The sequence below is a fragment of the Bubalus bubalis genome, chromosome 5 (assembly GCF_019923935.1).
Source record: "Bubalus bubalis isolate 160015118507 breed Murrah chromosome 5, NDDB_SH_1, whole genome shotgun sequence".
NCBI classification, from domain to species: domain Eukaryota; kingdom Metazoa; phylum Chordata; class Mammalia; order Artiodactyla; family Bovidae; genus Bubalus; species Bubalus bubalis.
In genome coordinates, this window is record NC_059161.1 from 30,022,578 (window position 1) to 30,049,019 (window position 26,442).

General features: G+C 51.7%; 1 protein-coding gene, 1 long non-coding RNA gene and 1 pseudogene across 3 annotated transcripts; 1 reads left to right on the plus strand and 2 right to left on the minus strand.

Moving 5' to 3' along the window:
• Positions 1-1,911: 1,911 nt before the first annotated feature.
• On the minus strand, positions 1,912-12,438 carry FNDC10 (fibronectin type III domain containing 10). Of its 2 annotated transcripts, none has more exons than XM_025285741.3 (2): positions 11,010-12,438; positions 1,912-2,093 (listed from the first exon to the last, which is right to left on the minus strand). In XM_025285741.3, the coding sequence occupies exon 1, from the start codon at positions 12,421-12,423 to the stop codon at positions 11,746-11,748; it is 678 nt and encodes a 225-aa protein (XP_025141526.1). In that variant the 5' UTR covers positions 12,424-12,438; the 3' UTR covers positions 1,912-2,093; positions 11,010-11,745. The 2 variants fall into 2 exon arrangements, with proteins under 2 accessions (XP_025141526.1, XP_006067051.2); XM_006066989.4 differs by lacking the exon at positions 1,912-2,093 and adding an exon at positions 10,411-10,752.
• An 8,075-nt stretch (positions 12,439-20,513) lies between these two features.
• Positions 20,514-21,507, minus strand: LOC102405992 (annotated as a pseudogene).
• Positions 21,508-22,090: 583 nt separating this feature from the next.
• On the plus strand, positions 22,091-25,370 carry LOC112584973. Its single transcript, XR_003109265.2, has 3 exons — positions 22,091-22,777; positions 24,563-24,675; positions 24,793-25,370. It is a non-coding gene; the product is annotated as an uncharacterized LOC112584973 (long non-coding RNA).
• Positions 25,371-26,442: the final 1,072 nt, after the last annotated feature.

Sequence of the window (26,442 nt, forward strand, 5' to 3'; positions counted from 1 at the left end):
CTGCATTTAAGTGAAGTTGTGAAAGTATTTGCAAAGACAATTAGAAACGAGACGTAGGAGGTGTGAGGAGACCTCCTGGGTTGGGAGAGCAAATTGACTTAAATCCTTGGGTTTGTTTGGAGGCACTGGCACAGTCGTTAAGAATCTGCCTGCCAATGCAGGAGAGGCGGGCTCGATCCCTGGGTGGGGAATGTACCCTGGAGTAGGAAATGGCAACCCCTTCCAGTATTCTTGCCTGGAAAAATTCGACGGACAGAGGAACCTGGAGGGCTACAGTCCATGGGATCGCCAAGAGTCGGAGATGACTGAGCACGCACTCAGTGCGAACCAGAGGTTTGGGGTCATGATATGACGGTGAAACTAGTCAACTCGGTTTTATTGTCCTCCAGCCGCTTGGAGTGGCCACTGAGTTGATGTTTTGCAATGGAGGTGCAAAAAAGGGAGGGGGCAAGAGAATGGCGATGCTCCACTATGGATCCAGAAGTGATGAGAAAGGAGGATGTGAAGGGGTGGCAGCAGTGAAAAGGTACTGTGTGTTCTGAATTGGGGATCCCGATGGGAAAAATGCCACTGGAGCCAAACATACGTAGAACAGGGTGCTTGAAACAGCGTGTGGGGAGGGGGCCGCATTTTATATCTCTGTAGGCTAAGTGTGACCGTGGGCACCAGTAGAAGATAGTCTTCCTGTTGGAGAGGGAGAAACAGAAACCAGGGCAGTGAGTGACCACCCTTACTGATGTTCCAGTGTCCTATTACTACTGATGTTTTCACGGAAGAAAAGGCTGAGAATCAGACCCTTAGAGTATTTAAGGCCCCTTGAGCATAGTGTGGGGGAGGGACAGTGCATGACTGCAACAAGGAATCATTTACTTGGAAAGACTGGGTTGGGGGGCGGGGGGTGTGAGGGACGAATCAGGAGGAAGGAGGGCTCCTCCGCTCTCGTAAGTATTTAAATGTAGGTATAGCATAAGTCTAGGAGGACAGAACACTGAGGCAGTGAGAACGGGGGCAGTAGGGTTATGGGTAATTTGAATAAAGCACCCTTGACTTTGTAGTTTATGTTGAACATGTATTTCTCTTACACCCACCACAAATACTAGTGCTGTTTACATTTTGAAAACAACACCCCCCCCCCCACCGCCCCACCCCCTACCTCACATTTCCCAGCTTCCTGTTTAGAACTTAAGGGACTACCAGCTGAAAACTGCTTGTCCATTACCTTTTTTACCTCTGCATAAGGCAACCTCATACCTCAGGTCTTAGTCCAGGCCCTGAGAGTTGCAGACAGATGTCACAGGCTTCAAGAAAGCTCACCCTTGTCGTTGTCTTCTCCCCCTGGCCTTTCTGGGCTCCCAGTAGCACCCTCAACTTGCTCTTCTGGCTCTGTACAGTTTTTAGCACTCTGTGCTTCTCTTTCCCACTGCTTTCACAGACTCTGAGCTCAAAAGGGTTAGGGCCTCCTTTTCCAGCCAAGATGGCTGTGTTGCGTATGCCCAGTGTATTTAGAAATATCGATCCTCTGGAGACACTCACCAGTTGCTCATCTAGCAGATACCTGAGGGGGAAGGTGCCCAGGTGGGTGACAGAGCACTCTGTGCACTGTCTGTGCTTAGGCTACCAGCATCTCTTTGAGGTTTAATTATATACGTTCGTGGCATGGGAACCCCAAGCTGAAATAAAAAATATACTTAGTCTTGGACCATTGGAATCCCCAGGGCTGCAGTATAAACAGGATCCAATGTTCCCTTAGGACATATCCATCACCAGGGTCACACGGGACAAAGAACACTCCATGAGCAAGTATTACCAATAAAAGACTGAAAGCAGGGTGAGCTCCCACAAGGTAACTTGCATATTCATCAAGCAGGATAATTAATTCCTCAAGAGCTGGAGAATATAGAACAACCTGAGATGGATAAATAAGACAATTTAATAAGACATATAACTAGACATTTAGAGGGTAGGGTTTGACGAGTTCGGACATGTGTACATCCATGCGCCAGTAGTAACAACAGGCTTCACTGGCAGTCCAGTGGTTAAGATTCCGCTTCCACAACAGGGGACATAGGTTCTGTCCCTGGTGGGGGAAGGTCCTGTATGTCAAAAAACAAATACAATGGTAACATGTATCACCCTCAGCAGTTGCTTATACCTCTTTGTAATTCCTCCTTGGGCTCCCCTCCACCTGCCCCCCATCTCATCAGGTGACCACTGAGCTGTTTCCTGTTGTATAGATTAGTTTGTATTTTCTAGAATTTTACATAAATGGAATCATAGAGTATGTACTGTCTTTTTTTTTTGTGGGTGGCAGTCTGACTTCTGTCACTCAGCATATTCATTTTGAGATTCACCAATAATCTTGCACATATAAATAGTTGGTTCATTTCTGTTGCTGAGAAGTATTCTAGTGTATGGGTGTTCCCCATTTCATTTATCCATTCACCTCTTGATGGACACTTGGGTTGTTTCCAGTTTCTAGCTACTACGGTTAAGGCTGCTGTGAACATCCATGAATGAAACTTCATATGGACATATTCTTTCATATCTCTTCAGTTAATGCTTGAGCACAGGATGATTAGATCACATGTTCAAATGTATGTTTAACTTCTTAAGGAACTGCTGCCAAATTGTTTGCAAAGCGGGTGTACTATTTTACATTCCACAAGCAGTGTTCCAGTTTCTCCACATCCTTGCCAGCATTTGATGTGATTAATCTTTTCAGTTTTAAATGTTTTTAATAGCTGATGTCTCATGGTATGTCAATGTGTTTTTAATGTATATTTACCTAATTACTAATGAAATGAAGCATAGTTTCAGGTGCTTATTTGCTGTTGCTATGTCATCTTTGATGAGGTGTCCAAATCATTTGTGCATTTAACACTGTGTTGTAATTAAGTTGTGCTGTGTGCTCAGTCGCTTTAGTCATGTCCAACTCTTTGCAGCCCTGTGGACTGTAGCCCGCCAGGCTCCTCTGTCCACAGGATTCTCCAGGCAAGAATACTGGAGTGGGTTGCCATGCCCTTCTCCAGGGGACCTTCCCAACCCAGGGACTGAACCAGGGTTTCTTGTGTCTCCTGCATTGCAGGCAGATTCTTCACACTAATCTACTTGGGGATCCCCAATTAAGTTATGTGTGTATATATATATTTTTTCCAGATATGTGATTTATAGATGTTTTCTCCTTGCAGTCTGTCTTGTTCTCTGATCAGTATCTTTCAAAGTCAAAAGTTAAGTTTGATAAAGTCTAATTTATCAATTTGTTCTTTTATAGATGCAGTAAAATATCTGCTATGAAAAATATACTGATGGGATTAATGGTAGATTAGGGATTGAAGAAGAGAAGGGTATTAAATAGAAGATATACCGATAGAAAGTACAAATGAAACAGAAAAAATGAATAGAATTATCAGTGAGCTATGGGGCAGCCTCCAGCAACTGATATACATGGAATCAGTGTCCCCAGTGGGTGGGTTGGCACTCTGGCTGGTTGTTAGCGACACTGCTCCTGGCCCTGCTTGAACTCGGGAATTTTGCCTCTGATTCCATTTGTTGCTTCCTTTCTTGGCCCAGTGATTCCCTCACACACACACCAGTCAGTCCTAAGCTACAGATCTTCACGTCCTCTTCCTTCCAATTTCTGCCCCTCAGTCTCCAGCCACCTTGGCCTCCCAGAGCCATCCACTCAAGTCAGGACAGTACTGGACTCTGCCTGAGTCTTTCCTCTGTGCTCTGCATCCTGAAAGTCCTCCAGACAGTAAGCTGGAACAGTCACAGAACTCTCTTTCACAGTTCATCTCTTTCCTTTCTCATTAGGGGTCATGGCCCTTCATTGCAGCCAATGTATTTAGAACTGTTGTTTCACATATTTTGTATGGTTTTTTAGTTGCATCAGGTGAAAGAGTAATTCTGATCCCTGTTACTTCATTTTGGCCGGAATCATCAGATCAGATCAGTTGCTCAGTCGTGTCCGACTCTTTGCGACCCCATGAATCGCAGCACACCAGGCCTCCCTGTCCATCACCAACTCCCAGAGTTCACTCAGACTCACATCCATCGAGTCAGTGATGCCATCCAGCCATCTCATCCTCTGTCGTCCCCTTCTCCTCCTGCCCCCAATCCCTCCCAGCATCAGAGTCTTTTCCAATGAGTCAACTCTTCGCATGAGGTGGCCAAAGTACTGGAGTTTCAGCTTTAGTATCATTCCTTCCAAAGAAATCCCAGGGCTGATCTCCTTCAGAATGGACTGGTTGGATCTCCTTGCAGTCCAAGGGACTCTCAAGAGTCTTCTCCAACACCACAGTTCAAAAGCATCAATTCTTCGGCGCTCAGCCTTTTTCACAGTCCAACTCACATCCATACATGACCACAGGAAAAACCATAGCCTTGACTAGACGAACCTTTGTTGGCAAAGTAATGTCTCTGCTTTTGAATATGCTATCTAGGTTGGTCATAACTTTACTTCCAAGGAGTAAGTGTCTTTTAATTTCATGGCTGCAGTCACCATCTGTAGTGATTTTAGAGCCCAGAAAAATAAAGTCTGACACTGTTTCCCCATCTATTTCCCATGAAGTGGTGGGACCGGATGCCATGATCTTCGTTTTCTGAATGTTGAGCTTTAAGCCAACTTTTTCACTCTCCTCTTTGACTTTCATCAAGAGGCTTTTGAGTTCCTCTTCACTTTCTGCCATAAGGGTGGTGTCATCTTCATATCTGAGGTTATTGATATTTCTCCCAGCAATCTTGATTCCAGCTTGTGTTTCTTCCAGTCCAGCGTTTCTCATGATGTACTCTGCATATAAGTTAAATAAACAGGGTGACAATATACAGCCTTGACGAACTCCTTTTCCTATTTGGAACCAGTCTGTTGTTCCATGTCCAGTTCTAACTGTTGCTTCCTGACCTGCATACAGATTTCTCAAGAGGCAGATCAGGTGTTCTGGTATTCCCATCTCTTTCATTGTTTATTGTGATCCACACAGTCAAAGGCTTTGGCATAGTCAATAAAGCAGAAATAGATGCTTTTCTGGAACTCTCTTGCTTTTTCCATGATCCAGCTTATGTTGGCAATTTGATCTCTGGTTCCTCTGCCTTTTCTAAAACCAGCTTGAACATCTGAAAGTTCACGGTTCACGTATTGCTGAAGCCTGGCTTGGAGAATTTTGAGCATTACTTTACTAGCGTGTGAGATGAGTGCAATTGTGCGGTAGTTTGAGCATTCTTTGGCATTGCCTTTCTTTGGGATTGGAATGAAAACTGACCTTTTCCAGAATCATAAGTCTCACTAAATCCATTTTAAAGAGAGTGAAATGTGGAAACTCACCCTACAGATGTTAAGATCATAATGGTAAGACTAATAGAGGATGACAATAGGAAAAGACAATCAGATCAATGCCTGTAAAGAGACCCATGCATGTGTGGGGATGTGGTATGTGATGTAGGGCTATCTATATACTGGAAAAGGATAGATTGTTTCTGCAGACCAGGTTGGGGTACTGATATAAAATGTTGGATCCCTACCTCACACCATATACAAAGAGGCCCTCTAGGCAACTAAAGACATAAAAAAAGTAAAGTCATAAAGCCAGTTGAAAGAAATAATTTATGGGGACCACTTACGTATTCTTTGGGTATGCAAGAATTGCTTAAGACCAAAAAAATACATATAACTTACAGGGGAAAAAGGTCTGATATCATCAAAATTCAGGTTATGTTTTCAACAAAGGACACTACTGACAATGTTAACAGTATAGGAGAAAATATTTGTGACAGCTAAATGGTCAAAGGTATGTACTAGAACTATGCTGTTCAGTACATAAACATATATGGATATTTAAACTTAACAATTAAAACTTAAAATGCAATTTCTCAGTTACACTAACCACAGTATCCACAATGACTTATTAGTGACTTACTACTGACTAATGACCACTGTGATTGAATTGTGTTCCTCAAAAGAATAAGTTGATGCCCTAACTCCTGTTATCTGTGGATGTGCCCTTATTTGAAAATAGGGGTCTTTGGACTTCCCTGGTGTCCAAATGGGTTTAACCATCCAGTGGTTAAAAATCCACGTGCCAATGCAGGGGACATGGATTTGATCCCTGATCTGGGAAGATTCCATATGCCGAAGGACAGCTAAGCCTGTGTGGGTCACTGCTAGTGAAGCTGGAGTGCCCTAGAGCCCCTGCTCTGCAACCAGAGAAGCCATTGCAATGAGAAGCCCATGGACCTAGCCCTGCTCGCCACGACTAAAGAAAGCCCACATACAGCAACAAAAACCCAGCACAACAAAAAATAAACATTTTTTTAAAAAGGGTCTTTGCAGATGCAATCAAATTATAATGGATTAAAGTGAGCAATAATACAGTGAGTGGTATTATTGCTCTCTCTCAATAGTACAGTGAGACTCATAAAAGGTTTCAGGTCTCTAGCCTCCAGAACCATGAGAGGACAAATTCCTGTTCTGAGACACCCAGTTTGAGATTTTGTTGGGGCAGCCCCAGGACACTAAGACAGCACAGATAAAGCACATCTTCACAATTTCAGAAAGTCCTATTGGACAGAACTGGGTATTTGCAGAGCTCTTGAAAACCAAGGGGGAAAAGCCATAGTGATGGGAAGTTGTACAAGAACGTGAATGAGCAGTTCATCTGAGGGGAGACTCAAACAGCCAATAGGACTGGGAAGTGGTCGGCAGCCTCTCCAGTGAGCAGAACAGACTCAAGTCCAGTTCCTGCTGTGGCGCTGACAGATGAGCATGAGATAGAACACAGTGGTGCAGAGCACTTGTGAGACATCAGTAAGTCACAACCACTCTGCACTGCTTTAGCCATTAAAAACAAGCTGATAATGCAGAAATTAGGTAAGCACACCCCTAAGATCCATGCTCTCTCACCTAGAAAAATCCTCACACAGGTCCCTGAGGAGTATGGACAAGGGTTTTCATGGTGACACAGTGATCAGCATGGCAGCCACCCGTGTTCCTCCAGGGGTGAGGACAAGTCAGCCTGAGGGATACACACTAGAAATTGCACATAATGAACAGAAATGAAATATTTGTGCATTCTGCAGCATGGATAAATCTCAGGGTGTAGAGTTTAAAAAAAAAAAAAAATGAGCAGCACAAGATCAGAGTGGTTTCCAGGAGGGAAGGGAACAGGCATGGGGAGAATTTGCCAGACTGGAATCCTAACTGAGCAGAACAGAGACACCGGGGCAAAGGAAGGAGAGAGTGCATATAAAAGTTGGGGAGGAAAAGAAAGGCAGGTCCCAAACGTGTGAGGCCATGTAATTAACACATGGCTAACAGCAGAGCTGGGATGTTATAGACACCATCCCAGCCCTCCCACTCCCCACCTAAGAGTGAGGGAAACCTGCCTCTGTTACATGTGACCAAGAGGACAAAGCAGTGACTGACTCACATCCAGACTCATAAGAAAATAAGAGGGGCTTCCCTGGTGGTCCAGTGGCTAAGACTGCATTCCCAATGCAACGGGGCCTGAGTTTAATCCCTGGTCAGGGAACTAGATATCACATACTGTAACTAAGATTACACATGTGAAAACTAAGACCCAGCGCAGCCGAATATTTTTTAAAAAAGGAAAAAGAAGCAGCATGCTGACATCCCTATAGATAGAGAAGACAAACCAGAAAGACATGCCCAAAAAAACAGACATTTAAACCAAATGTTTCATTGTAAGCCAAACAGGAAAAGGATAGTTTTGAAAAAACACCCTGCATCAGAAATATCAGAAAATCAGAAGGGGAGGCTGGAAGGGGACATTTCCAGACCACTGGAAAAAATGAAGATTTGAAAAGACAGCCAATACAAGGTAGAAATGAACTAGCATCTCTAAAATGAAAGTGAAGTCGCTCAGTCGTGTCCGACTCTGCAACCCCATGGACTGTAGCCTACCAGGCTCCTCTGTCCGTGGGATTTTCCAGGCAAGAGTACTGGAGTGGGTTGCCATTTCCTTCTCCAGGGGATCTTCTCGACCCAGGGATTGAACCCAGGTCTCTCACATTGTAGGCAGATGCTTTACTGTCTAAGGTGCATCTCTAAAGGAGAGGGAAATCGGGGGCCTTCAAAGAAGACTTTGCCCGTGGCCCCTGGGCTCCTGCCTTCAGGGCAGGTCAGGTGCAGCCTGACACCTCCCTGGAAGGGGGCTGCTACCTTCTCGCTCAGCTGGCTCAGCGAGGACACATTCCCAGTCCCCAAAAAGCTGCAGCGAGGCTGAAGGAGGCTCTGGCTGTCATCGTCCAGGACTCCGCTGAAGTGGCCAAACTGCACATCCCCTGGGTCTCCAGTGGCTCCCTGGCTGTCCTTCTGGACCAAATCCAACAGCCCAGACCACTGATCCTGAGATCTCCAGGGAAATGCTGGCCCCACACCCTGCCCCTGTGGAGGGATGTTTTGTCCACTGCACCCAATCCTGTCTGCACATTTTTGTGTCCCCTAGCTGATCAGCCCCCAGGAACATGAGGTCCTCACAGGCCAGCACAGATTAAACCGGTTTCTCCTAAGAGAGCAGAGGCCAGAATATCCAGTGGAACAACAGCGCAAGCAGCTGCCTGGGGGCCATGGGGAGGGGCCTGAGCAGGCAGGCAGGCAAGCAAGCATCTAGCTTACAGGTGTCATTGTCGGGGCCTCAGAGCCAGCCACACAGGGCATTGGGCACGTGTTCACAAAACGACTGTGGATCCCTCCTGCTGGCTGAGTGTGGAACACAAGCTGTGGGGCAGGTCTGGGCACCAGAGGGCGTGCGTTTGGTAGCAGAATCTCAAGGACCCCAGAATTCTGAGCAGGATCAGGCTACGCAGGCAGCCCTGGGGATCTCGGCCCAGACACATGTCCAGTCACAGCATGGACAGTAACAGCACAGACACTTAACTCTTCTCTGCATGGCTGACCTCACGTAAGCCTCCAAACAGGCCTCTGAGACTGCTCCTATGACTGTTTCCACTTCACAGATGAGACAGAGGTGCTGATGGCTGTGTGGCTCTTTAAAGGCCAGGCTAGGCCTACAGCCAGGCAACCCTTCAGTGTTTCAGAAGCAGAACAGTTCTTTCTGCCCCACAGCAGAAAAATCACAAGCTTAGGCAAATTACCTTCAGGCACCAGGGAGGAGGGCGAAGTCCTGACCAAGAACGGCCATCAGGACCCTACCTCCAGGGCACAGGGAAGACGCGTGTGCCCCCACCAGCCTTGCATGAGTCAGAGAGGGCAGGGGGAAAGGAGAGGGAGGCTCCTCCAGGACATGGTGGGGATGGAGGACTGGGGACTCGGTAGGGCAGAAGCCTGAGAGTCCCTTGCACCCCCTGGGGAGGACCGAGGGGCCACTGGGGAAAGGCGCAGCTTCGGAGATGGCAAGGCTTCAGAAGTACTCTTCCTGAACACCAGCTTCAGGCTGTTTCCAGAGCCTGTGCTCCCCGACCACAGTGCTGGGCTGGGCACTGGGCCTCTAAGAAGCCCCTGAACAGAGCCCTGCAAAGTCATCTCTGAAGCAGAAGCCTGCAGGTCAGGGCTGACCAGTCTGAAGAATCAGCTGGGAGGACAGGCCTGAGGCTCTACCTGACATGAATTCAATCAGGGCCACAGACCAGATTGGGTGCAGGGCGAGGGAAGGGTGCAGGGCAGACCTCCCAACAACTTCATGGTGGCCCCAGCTCTGAAACCAGCTGCACACAGGAGCTGGAGGCTGGACTGCCCGCCTGTGGAAGACACCTGAGCGCCCTCACAGGTGGCAAGGGGATGCAGAAGACCCCCAGGAAGCCAGGATGAAGTAAAACCCCTCCTACTCCCAGGGCTGTCTAGACACTGCATTGCACCCCCACCCCCTGGTGGCAGGGATGAGTCACTCCTCAGAGCCTGGCCCGCCCACAGCTGTTTGCTCAGAAGGGTCACCGCCAGCTGCAGAATCTCAAGGACACCCTAGCCTAGGTGGGGGAGGCCCAGGGTGGGGTGGGGGAAGGGCCAGAGGAGCCCTGCTTGCGACCTGTGCCCCCCACCCCAGCTCCAGCACCACGTGGGGAGACCCAGGCCAGGGAGGGGGCTCTCCTGAAGGCGTCTAATTGCAGCTTGTTTTAGCTCAAGTAGATCATCCCTGAGACTGGGCTCTTTCTAACCACAGCAGTGCTGCCCTGCCCCCACCCAACAGAGCAGGCAGGGAGAAGATGCTTTCCCCAGCTCCCCGGGTGGACAGGCCAGCCAGGGACATGCCGCCTGTTCCTCCACCACAAACTGCAAGGGCAGCATGCCTGTGCCCCTGGCCTGTGCTGACCCCAGGTGACCTGGCAAAGGGTTCAGGGCCAGCCACTGGACTGACTGATGCCTGAGGAGCCAGGAAAAGGGGCTCAACTTTCACCCTACCCCTTCTCTCCCCTGTCACAAATAAGTACACAAAACAGTGGTTTTGGTCTAAGAATGATGGACATTTAGACACTGGTGCCAGGCTCACACCTGGCCAGTGCCACACCAGGGGTGGGCAGAGCAAGGACAGAGAGGTAGGGAGTGGTCATTGCGGGGGCACCAGCCAGGCTGCTGGTGTGGGGGTCACTGGTGGCTGCTGGGGTGAGCGGGGAGGAGTTAGCCACAGTGACTCCAGAAGTGCCAGGTCCAGAATGGCCAGAGTCAGGGGCTCACACAGAGCCCGGCGTTGTCATGTGGTTGGTGCCCACAGAGGGGCGAGGCCGGTCTTCAGTCCATGGTGAGAGGGTGGAGGGGCCCAGCAGGCAGCAGCATCTCCAGCAGCTCTAGGAGGGGGTGGATGGTACTGTCTGTCATGCTGTGGTCGAGGCTTGGGATCTAGACCACAGTGGCAGGCCCAGCCGGGCAAGGTTGGCATCTGTCCTGTGCCCTCTGCATACAACACTGTTCTTTCAGACCAGTCCCATCTTCCCAGCCACCTGCCCCGTCACCGAGGAAAGTCTTCACCAGAAACGCAAAAGGAAAGGGAAGGAACCCAGCCCAGGCAAAGCACCAGCTTCCCCCCAAGGTCAGGGACACTCACCCTGGATACAACAGCTGAACGCTGGGCCGCCTGCTGAGCTAAGCCGTGGCTTCCAGCCTGTTGGATGCTCAAACGAGGAAATGCCGCAGGACCCTGCTTCCCCAGGCCAATCACTCCTGCAAAGCTTGAAGGGAGAGTCCCCAGGGGGCTTTAGCCAGAAGCACACACAAGCTGCCAGCATCGGGGCCACAGATCCTTTCGGACAGTACTGGACGGGTGGCTGGCTCCCGCAATGGGCCCGAGATACTAAGGCACGAAGCTATCTAAACCCACTGGGGCGGGGCGGGGAGGGGACAGGCTCGAGGGCCCTTGAGTTGGTCAAGTACACAGTGACCAAGCCGTGACGACAGCCTGGCTTTTTCCAACTCGGCACGGGCTGGAGGCGCAGGGTGATGGCCAGGGGCTGCCGATGGCTCTTCTGAAAAGGGGCTCTGTGGTCTCACGGCCCCGCCAAAGGCCTCTGGAGAGCGAGGAGAGCCCTGGACACGGCTGGCACCTCTCCTCAGGCCCAAGGGCCAGTCCCGAACTGGAATCTGGGAATCAGCTGCTCGGCTGGGAAGGTCGTCCGGTGACTCCAAGCCCTGGTAAGGGCCGGTGCCCCATCCATCTCCAGAAGGCCCTGTGTGGAGGTCCTAAAGAGGGAGCAGGAGCGACGAGGGGAGAGCGGGCCGAGGGCTCAGGGCCTCCTGCGCCCTAGTCGGGCAGGTAGAGCCCGGGCGGGCAGGTGTCTCGCGCTTCAGGGCTGCCTGCGTAGGCCCGGACGCCCGAAGGCCGGGTGCATGAGGTTCTCGGTGATGTAGGCCACGAGCAGGCAGATGACCACGAGCATAACGCAGATGGAACCACCCACCGCCGTCATGGCCACCACGATCTCCCGCATGCCGGCAGGCTCGGCGGCGAACTCCACACACTCGGCGGGTGCGGCGGGTTCCGGGGCGCCTGCCGGCTCGGGTCGCAGCGGCAGTGGCTGCAGGCAAAGGCGGTAGCGCACGCCGTCGTGCACATCGGGCAGCAGGTAGTCGCGGCAGGAGGCGCCGAGCAGCACGCGTTCGCATGGGAAGCGCGTGTAGGCGCCACGCCACGAGCAGTTAAGCGCGAAGGCGCGCACGCGGCGCGCCTCGGCTGGCCCCAGGCGCCACTGCAGCAACACGCTGCGGTTGCGCAGGACGCTGGCGCGCAGTGAGCGGCCGGCCGAGGCGTGCGCTGCGCAGCCGGGCGCCTGGCAGCGGAAGCCGCGCGCGGGGCTGCGGAAGCACAGGCGCCCGCCTCCCGCCTCGGGGCCCTCGGGCAGCACCTTGTAGGGACACCAGGGCGCGTCGGCCGCCGGCTCCCAGCCCGGCGGCGTCGGGGCGGCCGTGGCGCAGGGCGGCGGAGCGCAGGCGGCCAGCAGCAGCAACAGCGGCGGGGCGCGCATCCTGCGGCTGGGCCGGGCGGCGGCGGGGCGCGGGCTCGCGGGCGCGGGCGGTGGGTCACGCGGGCCGCGCCACCGCTCCCCGCGCTCGCCGGGCGCGCCGCGCCCTCCGCCGCCGCCCGCTCCGACCCGCCCCCGCGCCCCGTGCGCGCTCGGACCGGCGCGGCGGCGGAGGCGGGGCCGCCCCACGTCCCTCCCCCCTTAACCCTCGCTGGTCCGCAGCCACCCGGAGATCGGATCTCGCAGGAGAGGGGGCGGCTGCGCGAGTCGGGGGACGGGGCCCGGCTGTGGCCAGCTGCGCCGAGGCCGCTGTCCCTGTTGGCCTCTCGCCGTGTGAGCGCCCTTCGGAGCCCTGCCACTTCCCGCCCTGCCAGGCCTTTCTAGGGCTTTTCCGTGGCTTTGGCGGACTGGGGTCTCGAGTCGTGGCCCACGGGGGCAGCTCCGCGACTCTCCTTGGCCATGCCCGGCGAGAACGCTGTGTGACTCTGGGTAGGGAGAACCAGAGGCCTGGAGCGCGCGCGGCTTCACGCCGCCTCATCCCAGACCCACGGTGGTGACCGGCAAAGAAAGGGTCCCACATGCCCTAACTCCGGCCGAGGCGTGAGGGGTGAGGATGGAAACGCCCCCCCATCCCCCGACCCCAGGCTTTTGCTCCTTGAGAGGTGGACTGCGCCGACCTGGGAGGGGCGCCAGCGAGAAGAGGCTTCCTCATCTGAAAACTATTCATTCTGCACCAAAGAGGCAGCTACAGGATGGACCACTCTAATTTTTCCCTCGGCTCCTCGCAGATAGGGCCCTGGGGCAGCCCTCTGGATCTCCGAGAAGAGAGCAGGAATGCACAAAGGGAAGAACCCTCCACAAGCCCACCGGATGCAGCGGGAGGACCTTACTACCCTGGGAAGGAAGGGCACACACCTTCCCCCACTCCTGTCTTCAGCATGGGCCCGAGACCGGAGCCGCCCCTGTCCGGATGTCTCTCAGGGCCAGGAGCCCCCTAGCCAAGCCTGCCTGACCTGACTGGATGTGAAGCAGAAGCGCCTCATGTGCAGGGAGCACAGCTCTGAGCAGCGAGAGGGAGGGGTCCCTGGCCACTGTCCTGTGGACCCTGGTCCCCCCGCAACCCCTTCCAGGTGCTGCTCTCACCTGAGGACACAGGGGAGGGACGAGGTGGTCTCCAGCACTCACTGAGTCCTTGCTCTCCATGCACCCGCCCATGGAGCATCCTACTTCCACCCCCCTCCCCACTTCCTGGTCATTCCGCGGAATTCTGTGTCAGCACTGGATAGCAAGACCTCAACCGGAGCCTGAAGCTAGGGGTTAGCGGTCCCCTACCCAGGCCCAACACTCCTGCCCCTCAACACCAGGCCTCTCTGGCTCCTTCAGATCCAGAGCAGGGTCTCCCCAGGTCTCTATACCTACTGGGGTAGGGTCGGGGTGAGGGTTTAGAGAGAGGCACCCTGGCCCTGCCTCTGGCTTCTACTCCCTCTGCAGGTGGGGATGGGGCTGGGTTCAGCCTCTTGCCCAGCGTCATGGGGGACTCAGGAGCTCCCCCAGAAAGGCAGAAAGTTACAGTGACCCAGGGACCCCCACATCCTCACCCTCAGCTTCCTGGGGCCTGGACCAGCTTGCTCACACCGGGTTTCCAGTGGGAGCTAAGGCTGCTGCAACTGCTCTGCCCGAGGGGTTAGTTGTCAGAGGGACCCATGGTTCTCTGGGCCAGAGAGCCGCCAGGTAACCACTTCACCTGCCCACACCGGAGACAGGTGGAAACAAGACTGTTCAGAGCTTTTGCAGCTGATCGGGGGTGAGGGGAGAAGTCCAGTTAGATCCAACCTCAGACGTCCCTGGGGAGTCTGGTGCCCATGCCCTGAGCTTGTTGTGTGGTTGGGGGCTCACACACCAATGCTGAGCTTCCTGGTCTGGCAGCTCCTGGCTGGAGGGATAGGCCAGGCATGGGGTTGTGGGATCTGTTTCCCGGTCTGGGCTTGACTCTGCAGAGCATGTCTGGGCAAAGAGCAGGTGTTGGGGGAGGGGCATGTTCTGCTTCTATCCAGGGTATGTGGAGCTGCTGCAGGCTTGGGGCGGGGGCAAGTGTGACAAAGCCCTGCTTCCCAGCAGAGGGTTCTGGGCTGGTAAAGCAAATACACTCCTCAGAAATCCACCCTTCATCTCACATCAGTCCCCACACCCACCTCTGCAGCTGTCCCTGCCAGTGGCCACCAGGGTTGCCATCTCTAGTTCTGCAAAGTCCCGGTCTTAGGGCTCAGCTCTGCAGAGGGGCTGGAACCCCCTCTGTCACCAGCCACAGCCTGTGAGGAATGTAGGTGAATTCTGGGTCCCTTCTCCTAGCCCCACAGAGATGGCCCCTCTCAGATCCTGGATCCACTAGCCCTGAGATCCTCTCGCCAGAGCCCCTGCCTGACAGCCCCCAACCCAGAAGCAGGAGCTCATGGAGTTTGCAGGAGCAGCTGGAGCTTCTGTCATTCTTTACCCACTAAGGGAAGGGGAGGAGAAGTCAAGGTCAGCACCCACAGCCCTCATGTAGCCAAGTGTGGCACCGGTGGCCTCTCTCCCACCAGAAAGGGCAAATGGGCAAGACAGCAAAGACCAGAGGGCCTGTCTTTAACCAACTGTCCACCCATCATGATTGCTCCCTCCCCACAAAGAGACCCTGCTTTGGCTGGAACCAGCTTCCTGGGCATTCCCACTGGAGACCAGAGGACAGGGCCTGGGCTATGCAGACATGGAGGCTGGCTGCTGGGCACAGGGAACAGGGGAGGGTCAGCAGACAGAGAGGAACCAGCATGTGAACTGAAACCAAACCCAACACCCCCACCCACACCGTGTCTTAGGCGGGTAGCACCTGCCTGCCCCACGTTTGTTCTGCCTTCCAGTGCCAGTGCCTCTGTTTTCCTTTTGGGGGCCTCCATTCTCCACTCTCAGGCTGTGGGGCTTTAGGTGGGTTCACCCACCTTACCCAGGTGTTGGCAGAGCACCCAACCTGGCCAGTCAGACCATCTGCCTGGCCTGAAGGCCTTTGCTGAACCTCACAGAAAGTGTGGTTGCTCCCTTGGCAAGGGTAGACATCCAGCTGCTGACCGGAAGGTGTCTCGGGAAGAGCTGGTCTGTGGATGAAGCCACCCCCAGAGAGAGGCAAGAAACCTACCAGAGTATTTGCACCAGGTGTCTGGATCCAACTTGTCTGAAGCAAGCCCACCCTTGGACTTCACAGTCATAGAGGCCAGGAAAGCCCCTCTTGTGTAAATAGTAGAACACCAGTTTTCTGACCATTGCAACTGAGTTCCACAAATGCGTGGCCTGCGGGCCCCGCTGACCTCCCCAACTTGACCTTCCACCCTCCACCCTCACCCCTTCTCTTTCCAAGAACCCTAGGTCACTCCTTCTGCCTAACACCCTCTCCCTGAACATATGAGCATCTTCCCTCAGCCCTACTTGCCCCTACCCTGACTGGGGTCTGGGGGCCTCAAACAGCAGTGTGGGCAGCCTGGCCCGCTGTCCCTTGGCTCCAGCTGTGAGCTGTGGACACAGACTGAACAGGGGGCTGAGCTGCCTGCGAGGGGCCAGCAAGGCAAGGGGGAGGCCATGGCCCATGACTGTGAGCGAGAGCACGGGAAACAGGAAGCCGTTTCTGGGCAAGGAAAACATGGCTTCTCAGGTCCCCTGTTGGGAGATCCAGCTGGGGCTGGCCCTAAGGACATGGCAGGCAGGGAGGGAAGGCCTCCATCCAGCCCCCACAGGTCCAGCTCAGGCACACTTCCCTGTCTGAAGCTCCACTTTCTGGTAGTCAGTATATTTGGTGGCTCAGACGGTAAAGAATCTACTTACAATACAGGAGACCCAGGTTCAATCTCTGTGTTGGGAAGATCCCTTGCAGAAGGGACTGTCAGCCCACTCCAGTATTCTTGTCTGAGGATCCCATGGACAGAGGAGCCTGGCGGGCTGTAGTCCATGGGGTCATAAACAGTTGGACACAACTAAGCAACTAACACTTTCACTTTTACCAGCTGCGTGGTTATTTCCTGGAAGTTCTTTTTAAATCCGCTTAGAGGAGACTTCATATCACGACCACAAATAGAAGAAAAGTCAGTGTCGGATGGTCTTGGCTTCCTGCTTGGAGGCGTCAGACTGACCATCTAAGGGTGACCCCAGAAGCCTCCATGAGCTTCATTCTCTCCACATGCCACAATGCCCTCTCAGATCCCTGGAGGCTGCTGGTCACCCATGGTGTCCCTGTGGTCCCTGCCCCTACTCGGGAAGGGGCATCCAGGGGAGCCCACCCAGCTCACACCTCATGTCGGGGCTGATCTCCAGGACCTGTGGGAAATGCTTCCACCCAGCGGTGGTGGTGGTGGGGTGGTTGACCAGCCTGGAGCAACCACAGAGGCTTCCAGGAAACCTCTTGGGGGGACTTCTAGACAGGGTGGCCCCCTGCACCCCATCAGCATCCTGAGAGAGCAGCTGGAGTGGGGCTCCTCAGACTCTCAGCATGGAGGGTCATGGGATGAGCAGGTTACCAAGCTGTTTGGGTTGTCTGAGCAAGAGAGGGTTGGGCCAGCAACTGCCCTCCTGGGCCTCTGTGTTCATGGGAACCACCCTCTCCACAGCCTTGGCATCCCTGGCTGGGTCCTCTCTTCCTGGGGCCAGCCTCTGTTCATGCCCCAAAGGACCACAGAATGACTGCTCCTGCCGGGTGGGATGGGGACCTGACATCCGAGGAAGGGGGCCTTTTTTTTGGGTGCAGTGCTCTCCTCTCGGCAGATATGGGCTCTGAAAAACAAGTTGTCAAGCCCAGGTTGCCCTCTGTGGGGCCATGTTTCTCATGATGCAGCTGGCTGCCCTCCTCCCCTGTAGGACCCAAAGGTGCCTCCACCACTGGCTGGACAGCCCAGGCTTCTGGGAAGCCTTTGGGGTCCCCCAGCGGCTCATCCTCAGCCAGTGACCTGAGGGAGACCACCCGCACCTTGTGGGTAGGGAGAGTGCAGGGGACGCTAGAGAGAGGACCCCCACATACCACCACTGGGGTGTGTCGAGAGCCTCTGCACAACTCACTGCCCCATTTGCCCTTGCAGCAAGGTGGCTGGGGCGGCCCCAGCACCCACCCACCCATCCAGCACACAGCCCCAGCACCCACCCAGCCCTGGCACCCACTGAGCCTCTGCACCCAGCCCCAGATGTCTCCCTACCCAAAACCGCTGCTTCTCTGCTCCCTGAGGACAGAGATGAGCTGAGAGGCTGCAAACATGTCCCCAGGGCAGCGTGGCAGTGGACTGGTGCCTGTTTTCTCACCTACAGAGGCGAGGGGTAAGTTCTGGCCTCCAGGAGCCCCTAGCAGGGAGCTGGCCCGCAAGACTTGGAGCTTAGACTGGCCGGCTTCTCCAGGCCTCCAAGGATTCTATCAGAGGACAGCACATCGTGGACTATTGGGGCAGACCCGGTTCCCGGGCTCCCAGGACATGCAGAACGGGACCTGGCCTGGGACCTGGCTCCCTTCCCTCCCTAGAGTAGACAAATGGAGAGCCGGCAGTACGCAGGGCAGCAGTTGGGCCTAAGCTTGCCTGATCACAAGCTTGGCAACTGGCAGAGGCAGAACTGAGGCTTGGGATTCCATGAGCCTGGGATGTGGGGCAGGTCCCACCTGGGGGGTCTTCCCTTTGGAGGGACCCGCAGGGCTCCCAATGGGTCCGTCCTCCCAGAACATATCAGCACAGGCATCAGCAGTATGGCAGTTTTTGCTGGTAGCACACTGAATTGAGCAAAAAGAGGTGTTGAACAGAGTAGAGAGGGCCTCCAGTGAGGAGGCCCATGTGTGAAGTCACTCAGGTTCCCTTTGGCCTGTTTCTGCTTTTGTACAGAGACCCTCTTGGAGCCCATTATGGCCGGGAGCCCCAGGGAGGCTGACGAGGGCTGAGCCTTACTGGTCAGCCTGGGCTCAGGGCATCAGCAGATCTGCTGGCCCTGAAATTATTCAGATGTCCTAGGAAGTTGTCCATCTTGTTTATGTTTCCAGACTTATTGGCATGAAAATTCTCACAGTGCTCTTGCTCTCGCAAGAGATACAATTATATTCTTTTTCATTCCTAACATAAAAGAGAAAGGTACCGCTCACCATGTATGGCATGTGTTTAGAAAGGGTCTGCTCTGCCCTTCACTAATCTCAGCAAGTGTAAGCTCTGTAGGCCCCTATTTCTGGAATGTTAACCAGGGCGATCCAGCCTCTGACCAGCTTAGTTCCCAGCTGCTGGGGCAGGGGTGGGGGGAGAGAGGTTTAAAAGGGCAGTGGGAGGGAGGCTCAGCCGCCCCTGACCTGCTGCGTCTTCAGAATTTCTGATTCTGAGGACATTCATGTCCCTCCTCTCCAGTCAGTGTGGTGAACGGGGAGAAACTTCTGTTCTTCTGATGCTATAAAGCTGCCCCCACTCCCCGGCTGCCTGCAGGTGGCACAAAGGCACCTCCGCAACACCCGGACTTTCAAGAGTGGACCGATGTCCCCGCAGATTCAGCCTCCTGATTGGGGCTTTGCCCTGATAACACTGAGCTGACATCCCTCAGTGTGATGAGTCGGCCTGGCTTCTGTGGGCGTCCACCTCGCTACTCCATGGCCAGGAACAAAAGGGTGACAGTGCAAGCCTCAACCTCATCTTTAAATTCTTGCAAACTAGATCTCGGCTTCAAGTGTGGCTTTAGCCACAGGTGAGTATGTGGCTGGAGTTAGGGTTAGAGGGCGATCTCCTTGCTTTTGATGAGTATGTGTGTGTGTTAGTCGCTCAGTCGTGTCCAACTCTTTGCGACCCCATGGACTGTAGCCCACCAGGCTCCTCTGTCCATGAAATTCTCCAGGCAAGAATACTGGAATGGGTAGCCATTCCCTTCTCCAGGGGGTCTTCCTGACCCAGGGATCAGACTCAGGTCTCCTGCATTGCAGGCGGATCCTTTACGTCTGCCACCAGGGAAGCACTTTTGATGAGTATATGAATCTCATATTAGAAGATGCAGAAGAGATTCATTCAAAATTAAAGTCAAGGAAACAACAAGGTGAATCATGCTTGAAGAATATAACATTACTCTGCTCCAAAGTGTCTTCAACCAGAAATTATCAACGAAGTGAGAAATTCTTGGGAATGTTAAACAGTTTTTTTAGGCATCTGAAACATTTACTCACATTGTTTATTTTACTGCTGCATGGTTGATTTACGGTATTAGTTTCAGGTATACAACATAGTGATTCAACACTTTAATGGATTATACTCCATTTAAAGTGATTACAAAATAATGGCTATATTTTCCTGTGCTGTACAGTAAATCCCTGTTGCTTATCTATGTTTATACACAGTAGTTTGTATCTGTTAATCCTATACTCTTGTCTTGCCCCTCTCCCGCCTTCTCCCCATTGGTAGCCATTAGTTTGTTCTCATATATGTGAGTCTGATTCTGTTTAAATGTATTCACTAGTTTGTTTTATTTTGAAGTTTCCATGTACAGGGAATTCCCTGGTGGTCCAGGGGTTAGGTAGGACTCAGTGCTTTCACTGCGGGGACCCAGGTTCAATTCCTGGTTGGAGAACTAAGATCCTGCAAACTTCATGGCCAAAAAAAGGCATCACATATAAGTAATAACATGTGGTATTTGTCTTTTCCTATCTGACTGATTTCACTAAGCATAGTAATCTCTATGTCCATCCACATTATTGTAAGTTGCAGAATTTCAGTCTTTTTATGGCTGAGTAGTATTCCATTGAGTATATATACACCACATTTTCTTTTTAAAATATTTATTTATTTACTTGACTGTGCCAGATCTTGGTTGCGGCATGCAATCTCTTAGCTGTAGCATGTGGTATCTAGTTCCCTGAACAGGCATCAGACCCAGACCCCCTGCACTGGGAACTCAGAGTCTTAATCATTGGACCACCAGGAAAGTCCTCTGTATGCCATGTCTTCTTTATTCTTTCATCTGTTGTTGTTTTTTTCCCAACAAAAGGTCTTACATATTTATCACTAAGCCAAAGCAGTAGTGCAAAAACACTGACGCAAAGAGAAAAATCATTTCCCACTAAAACACATCCAGCTTTTCAAACAGTAAGTGATGTTCTCAGAGTGATACAGTAAGATGCAAGTGACCTTGACACAGCATAAATCTGTGCCACCTCCCATGAGGGCTCCTTATAGACCCAGCCTGGTTCTTCTCCAATGTCTTCTCTTGTAGTTGTACCTGATTTTATTACCAGTTTTCATTTAAATCCATTGAGGAATGGGACAATCCTGCTTTTGCTTCTTGTCCTGGAATTACTTGATCCTGAAAGTCTTGTGAGAAGACCTGCTGCTATGTCACTTCAGTCGTGTCCGACTCTGTGCAACCCCAGAGATGGCAGCCCAACAGGCTCCCCCGTCCCTGGGATTCTCCAGGCAAGAACACTGGAGTGGGTTGCCGTTTCCTTCTCCAATGCATGAAAGTGAAAAGTGAAAGTGAAGTTGCTCAGTCATGTCCGAGTCTTAGCGACCCCATGGACTGTAGCCTACCAGGCTCCCCCATCCATGGGATTTTCCAGGCAAGAGTACTGGAGTGGGGTGCCATTGCCTTCTCCGGTGAGAAGAGCTGGCAGGGAGTAAATTGAACCCTGATAGGATATGGCAGAGAAGAGACGAGATCCATTCATCTGTTGATGGACACAGGTTCAAAACATTTATTCATATGATTTTGATCATGCTATGTCAAATGAAAACAAACGCTGTGGAATTGTTCTTATCTTTTTAAAAAGAAAAAGAGTAAGTAATCTATTATTTCTTATGGGCAACTGTGTGATTTCTTAGTGAAACCAGAAGAAAGCTCTGGAATTCCTTCTTTTCTTTTTGTGCAAAAAGTTATGCCAAATCTCACAGTTCCGTTGGTTTCCCTAGAGTAAAAAGTCTGTTTCCTTTCATACTAATATGCTCAGATGTTTTCTTGGAAGTGTCATGATTAAGATTAATCCTCCAGGACACATTTCTGGGTCAGCTAGCTGGGCTGTCCTGTTCATTCTGTGTCCCCAGTTCCTTCCTCTGTAAACCTGCAGCCCGAGTAGCCAGCCATCTTCACAGGAAGAATCTACTCACTTGACATGTAGTTATTTTAAAGTGCTAGGCCACCACCAGGCTCAGAGAAATGGGAATGAATACAGAATCCTGCCCTCTTGATAAGTGGTGTCCTCAGCCTCACCCCCTACCCTGACCTACAGCTGACCTCACATTCTGCTGGGGTCCACTCCTCCCTGCCTGTCCCCTTCTCCTGCCCCCTCCTCCAATGGCACATCCTGGAGCTCAGCCCCTTTTATGGTCCCCCTTTAAGAAAATTATTTGCTTATTATTTTTGGCTGCCCTGGGTCTTCGTTGCTGCCTGAGGGCTTCCTGTAGTTGCAGAGAGCTGGGGTTACTATTCCTTGAGGGCGCTGGCTTCAGTAGTTGTGTCTCGAAGGATTTGTTGCTCCACTGCATGTGGGATCTTCCAGGACCAGGGATTGACCCCGTGTCCCCTGCATTGGCAGGTGGATTCTTAACCACTGGACCACCAGCGAAGCCCTATGGTTTTGATTTCATTGCATTTGGGTTTGCTATTTCCCTCCTGTTCTTTCTCTCACTTTGGCCATGCATTTAAAAGGAAGCCTTCATATTTCATACAGATTTTCTATCCTTTCAATGAGAAAGAAGGACTTTCCAGTGATTGAAAACATCTCGTTGCTGAAAATGGGGCTCCTCCTTCCTAATCTTTGATTTATCTTTGGCTACAAACGCCCTAAAAAAAAGTGTATTGGATGAACCGGCTCCCTACTCCCCAGCCCTAGGCCCCTCCGTGGTCCAGGGCTCCAGTTTCCCACACAGGCAGCTTCGAGGGCTGGAGAGGGGGTGTTCCCCCCACCCCGTGCTCAGAGAGGCAGCCTAGTAACTGCTTCCCACTCTGGCCTGAGGGTACACGTGGAGGCTGTGAGGCAGCGCACATGGATGAAGGACCAGCCTTGCGTTCAGCTGCTGGGTCACCGGCAACTCGGGGCATCGCAGGGAGAGTTGCCTCCACGTGCACCTGCAGGAAGCCGCGCCTCCGGGAGTCGCCAGCAGGAGGCGCGCGGCTGCGGCCCGTCGAGGTCGGCAGCACCGCCACCTGCTGGCCGCGCGGTGAACCGAGGCTGCGCGGGCCCTGCGTTCCCAGCGTCCCGGGGGCGGCAGGGTTCTTCCTTAAGAAAGTACCTGGACTTTCCCCGGGAAGTCTGAGCTGCCCTGTGCCAGGAGTCCACAGGGTGTCCTCCTCTGTTCCGCCCTCTGCTGCTCCACCCTGTTCTAGTTCCGGGTCTGAAGACGCTCTACCCTCTGTAAGGACCCCTTCAGGACTTTCATTTTCCAGAAGTATTCTGGGTGTTCTTGCTTTTTAAAATTTATTTTATTCAAGTATAGTTGATTCACAATGTTGTAGTTGATTTTACAATGTTGTAGTTGATTTACAGTGTTGTGTTAATTTATTTCTTCTTTTTTGGGGGGGGAGGGGGAGGCCTCTCAACGCAGCATTGTGGGGTCTTAGTTCCGCAGCCAGGGATTGATCCTGTGCCCCCCTGCATTGGAAGCATGGAGTCTTAACCACTAGACCATCAGGGAAGTCCCTGTTCTTGCTTTTTAATGTATTAATTTTATCTACCTTTTGAAAAGCTTATTGAGGTATGATTTTTAAAGTGAAATGCTTCCATTTCTAGAGTGCAGTCGGATGAGTCAACAAACGTATAGCTGAAAAGTCCCAGCCGCCCCTCCCTGCCCGTCCACTCACTGGAGTCTTGCCTGTTTCTGGATTTCATGTAAATGGAATCTTGCTGTCCATCCCCTTGCACGTCAGGCTTGTTCTCTCGGCATAAGGAGGTCCAGATCCTTCCAGGGTGCTGCTCCTTTCAGCAGTTCACTGCCTTGTACCCGCAAGCAGCACCCAACCCGCCACTCAGCTTGTGCTTCCTTCCCTGCTGGTGGACGCTGGGTGGGGTTTGCCCTGGTGGATGAGCTGCTACCAGCAAGCATGTTCAGGGCTGTGTGTTTCTGTGCTTCCAGTTATCTTAACTGAAGACCTGGGTGCAGTGGAGTTTAGGGGACGTGGGGTATGGAATATGACTGACACTGTCAGATCTGCCAGATCATTTTCCTAAGTGGCTCTTGTATAGTTGACATATTCTATATTTCTACCAGCAAGGTGTGAAACCTCCAGTTGCCCTACCTCCTGGTTAACACTAGGGATTTCTGGTCTTTTTAACATGTGTTTATTTCTCTGGCTGTGCTGGGTCTTAGTTGTGGCGCACAAGATCTCTGTTGCATCACGTGGGATCCTTACTTGTGGCATTTGAACTCTTAATTGGGGCACGCAAACTCTTAGTTGCTGCAGCATGTGGGATCTAGTTTCCTGCCCATGGATTGAACTAGGGGCCCATGCCCTGGGAGCACTGGACCACCAGGGAAGTCCCTATTTTGGTATTTTTAAAGCTAGCAATTATACTCCAGTAAAAAGAATAAAAGAAAAAAAAAATAAAGATAGTGAGTGGGTAGTGATGCCCCATTGTGTGTGTCCTGGTTTTTATTTGGAAAATAATTTAGGACCTCAGAAAAGTTGAGAAATTAGTATAGAGAGTTCCCATATACCTTCCACCCAGGTTCTCCTGGGCTTTACCTGCAATGCAAGAGACACGGGTTCAACCCTGGGTCAGGAAGTTTCCCTGGAGAAGGAAACCGCAACCCACTCCAGTATTCTTGCCTGGAAACTCCATGGACAGAGGGGTCTGGCGGGCTGCAGTCTACAGGGTTGCAAAGAGTGGACACAACTGAGCAACCGAACACTACTGCCAAGTCCTCCTGATGCTCACAACTAACACAGCCTTACGAGATTCTGCAGAGCAGGCAGCTGCTTGAGCACAGCACTGGCCACTACAAGACTTACTCAGGTGTGGGTGGCTTTCCCACAATGCCCTTTGCCCCGGACCCACATGGCCTTTGGTCATCATGGCTCCTGTGTCCATTCCAGTCAGTCCTGGATATTCAGGGTTTGCCTGTTGCCCATAACCTTGACACTTCTGAAGTTTATTTTGTTGATTGCCCCTTAACTTGGACATGTCTAATGTTTTCTCCAGATTACAATGAGCTCATACATTTTGGCAAGAAGTGCTGTGTCCTTGGGCATCGTAACAGGGATAACACAGCATCCATCTGTCTCTTGGCCAGCAATGTTCACCTTGATATCATGGTAAGGTGGATTTCTGTGTCGTAAAGTCACTATAATCAATAAATATCCAGTAGGAAGCTATTTAGAGACTCTGACAACATCCTCTTTCTCATCACACATTCTCATCACTAATTTCAGCATCTATCCATGGGCCTTGTCTACAGTTCTCACTGTTGTGGAGCCCCCTACCAAGGTCACAGGTGTGAGGCTTTGTACCAAGGTCACAAGTGTGGAGCTCTGCACCAAGGTCATCTCCGGAACTGACTGAACTCCAGAGCAACCGTTGCCATGAGCCCCCTGGATCTAAACCAGCCAGTTCTCAAGCCCCATGTTAGGTAAAAATACCCGCCCTAACTGTTAGGTAGTTAGAATAGGAAAAAGGAGTCCAAAATGGCGGCGGCTAAAAGACAAAGAAGGGAGAAGCCCACGAAAATAGAACAAAGGAATGTCCGAGGACAGGAGTGAGGACCTCAGATAAAACAAACAGCACTCCCGGCCAGCCCAATTTACACAGGGCAGACTCAGGAGAGGAGACAAATGTGTAAAAGGAAGAAGCCTAGAAGGATTGGGGGCTTCTCTTCTCTTCACATCTTTCGAGTCAGCCCGCCCTCACGCCTCAAGGATATATTTTCCTTTGCTTTCTAAATAAAACTGAGCTGTAACATGGAGCTGGTCTGTAACATGTAAAGGAAGAAATAAAACTGGCATAATTCACATATGATGGTTGTGTTTGTACATGAAACAATGTAATTCAGAAATACAATATTAGAGTCAGTAAGAGAGTTTAGCAAGGTAGCTGTACATAAAATCAGTATACAAACTCCAATTGTATTTCTGTAAAGCAGCAAATTCTTAAAATTATGATTTACAATAGCATCAAACAAAGTCAAATATCCATGAATAAATCAGACTAAAATATACAAAAGGATAGACTAAGGATATACAAAACCTCTAGAGGAAAAGAAAATAGAAAATTTCAGAGACATTTATCAATTTAAATGGACTTAACACTGGTCTGTCTGAGGAAATTACATGGGGCTGTAACACAGGTCCATCCATCGCTTCAGATTTTTGCTGAGGTGAGACAGAACCGAGGAAATTACAATATTCCCCCAACACTAACCAATCACCTAATGCCAGCCTTCCAGCAGGAATGTTCTCTGTCTTGAGACTATAAAAATTGGCTACTAGCCCAGGGAAGGGGTCGGCTCTCCCTTGAGCCGGCCTGCAGTTTTAACAGTGGATGCTCCCTGGTCTGTCAGGGGGTCGGCCTGCTGTACTTGAAGTGCCCTAATTATCTCCGCTCTTTGTTCTGAATAAACTCACTCCTTTCTGAAATACTCTGTGTCTGGAAATTCTTTTCCACCCTGAGCTCATCAGTTCAGTTCAGTTCAGTCGCTCAGTCATGTCCGACTCTTTGCGACCCCATGAATCGCAGCAAGCCAGGCCTCCCTGTCCATCACCAAGTCCTAGAGTTCACTCAAACTTATGTCCATCGAGTTGGTGATGCCATCCAGCCATCTCATCCTCTGTCGTCCCCTTCTCCTCCTGCCCCCAATCCCTCCTAGCATCAGGGTCTTTTCCAGTGAGTCAACTCTTCGCATGAGGTGGCCAAAGTATTGGCGTTTCAGCTTTAGCATCAGTCCTTAAAATAAAAAGTTAAGAAAATGATAAAAAATTCAAGATCATGAAAACTTACCCTATATTTTCTTCTTAGAGTTTTATAGTGTTATGTCTTACATTTAGGCCATTATTCTAATTTTTGGAGGTGGTGGGAAGTGAAGGTCT

Bases quoted from the DNA above. Each gene is read 5' to 3' on its own strand.
- FNDC10 (XM_025285741.3), bottom strand. From the start codon at position 12,423: ATGCGCGCCCCGCCGCTGTTGCTGCTGCTGGCCGCCTGCGCTCCGCCG.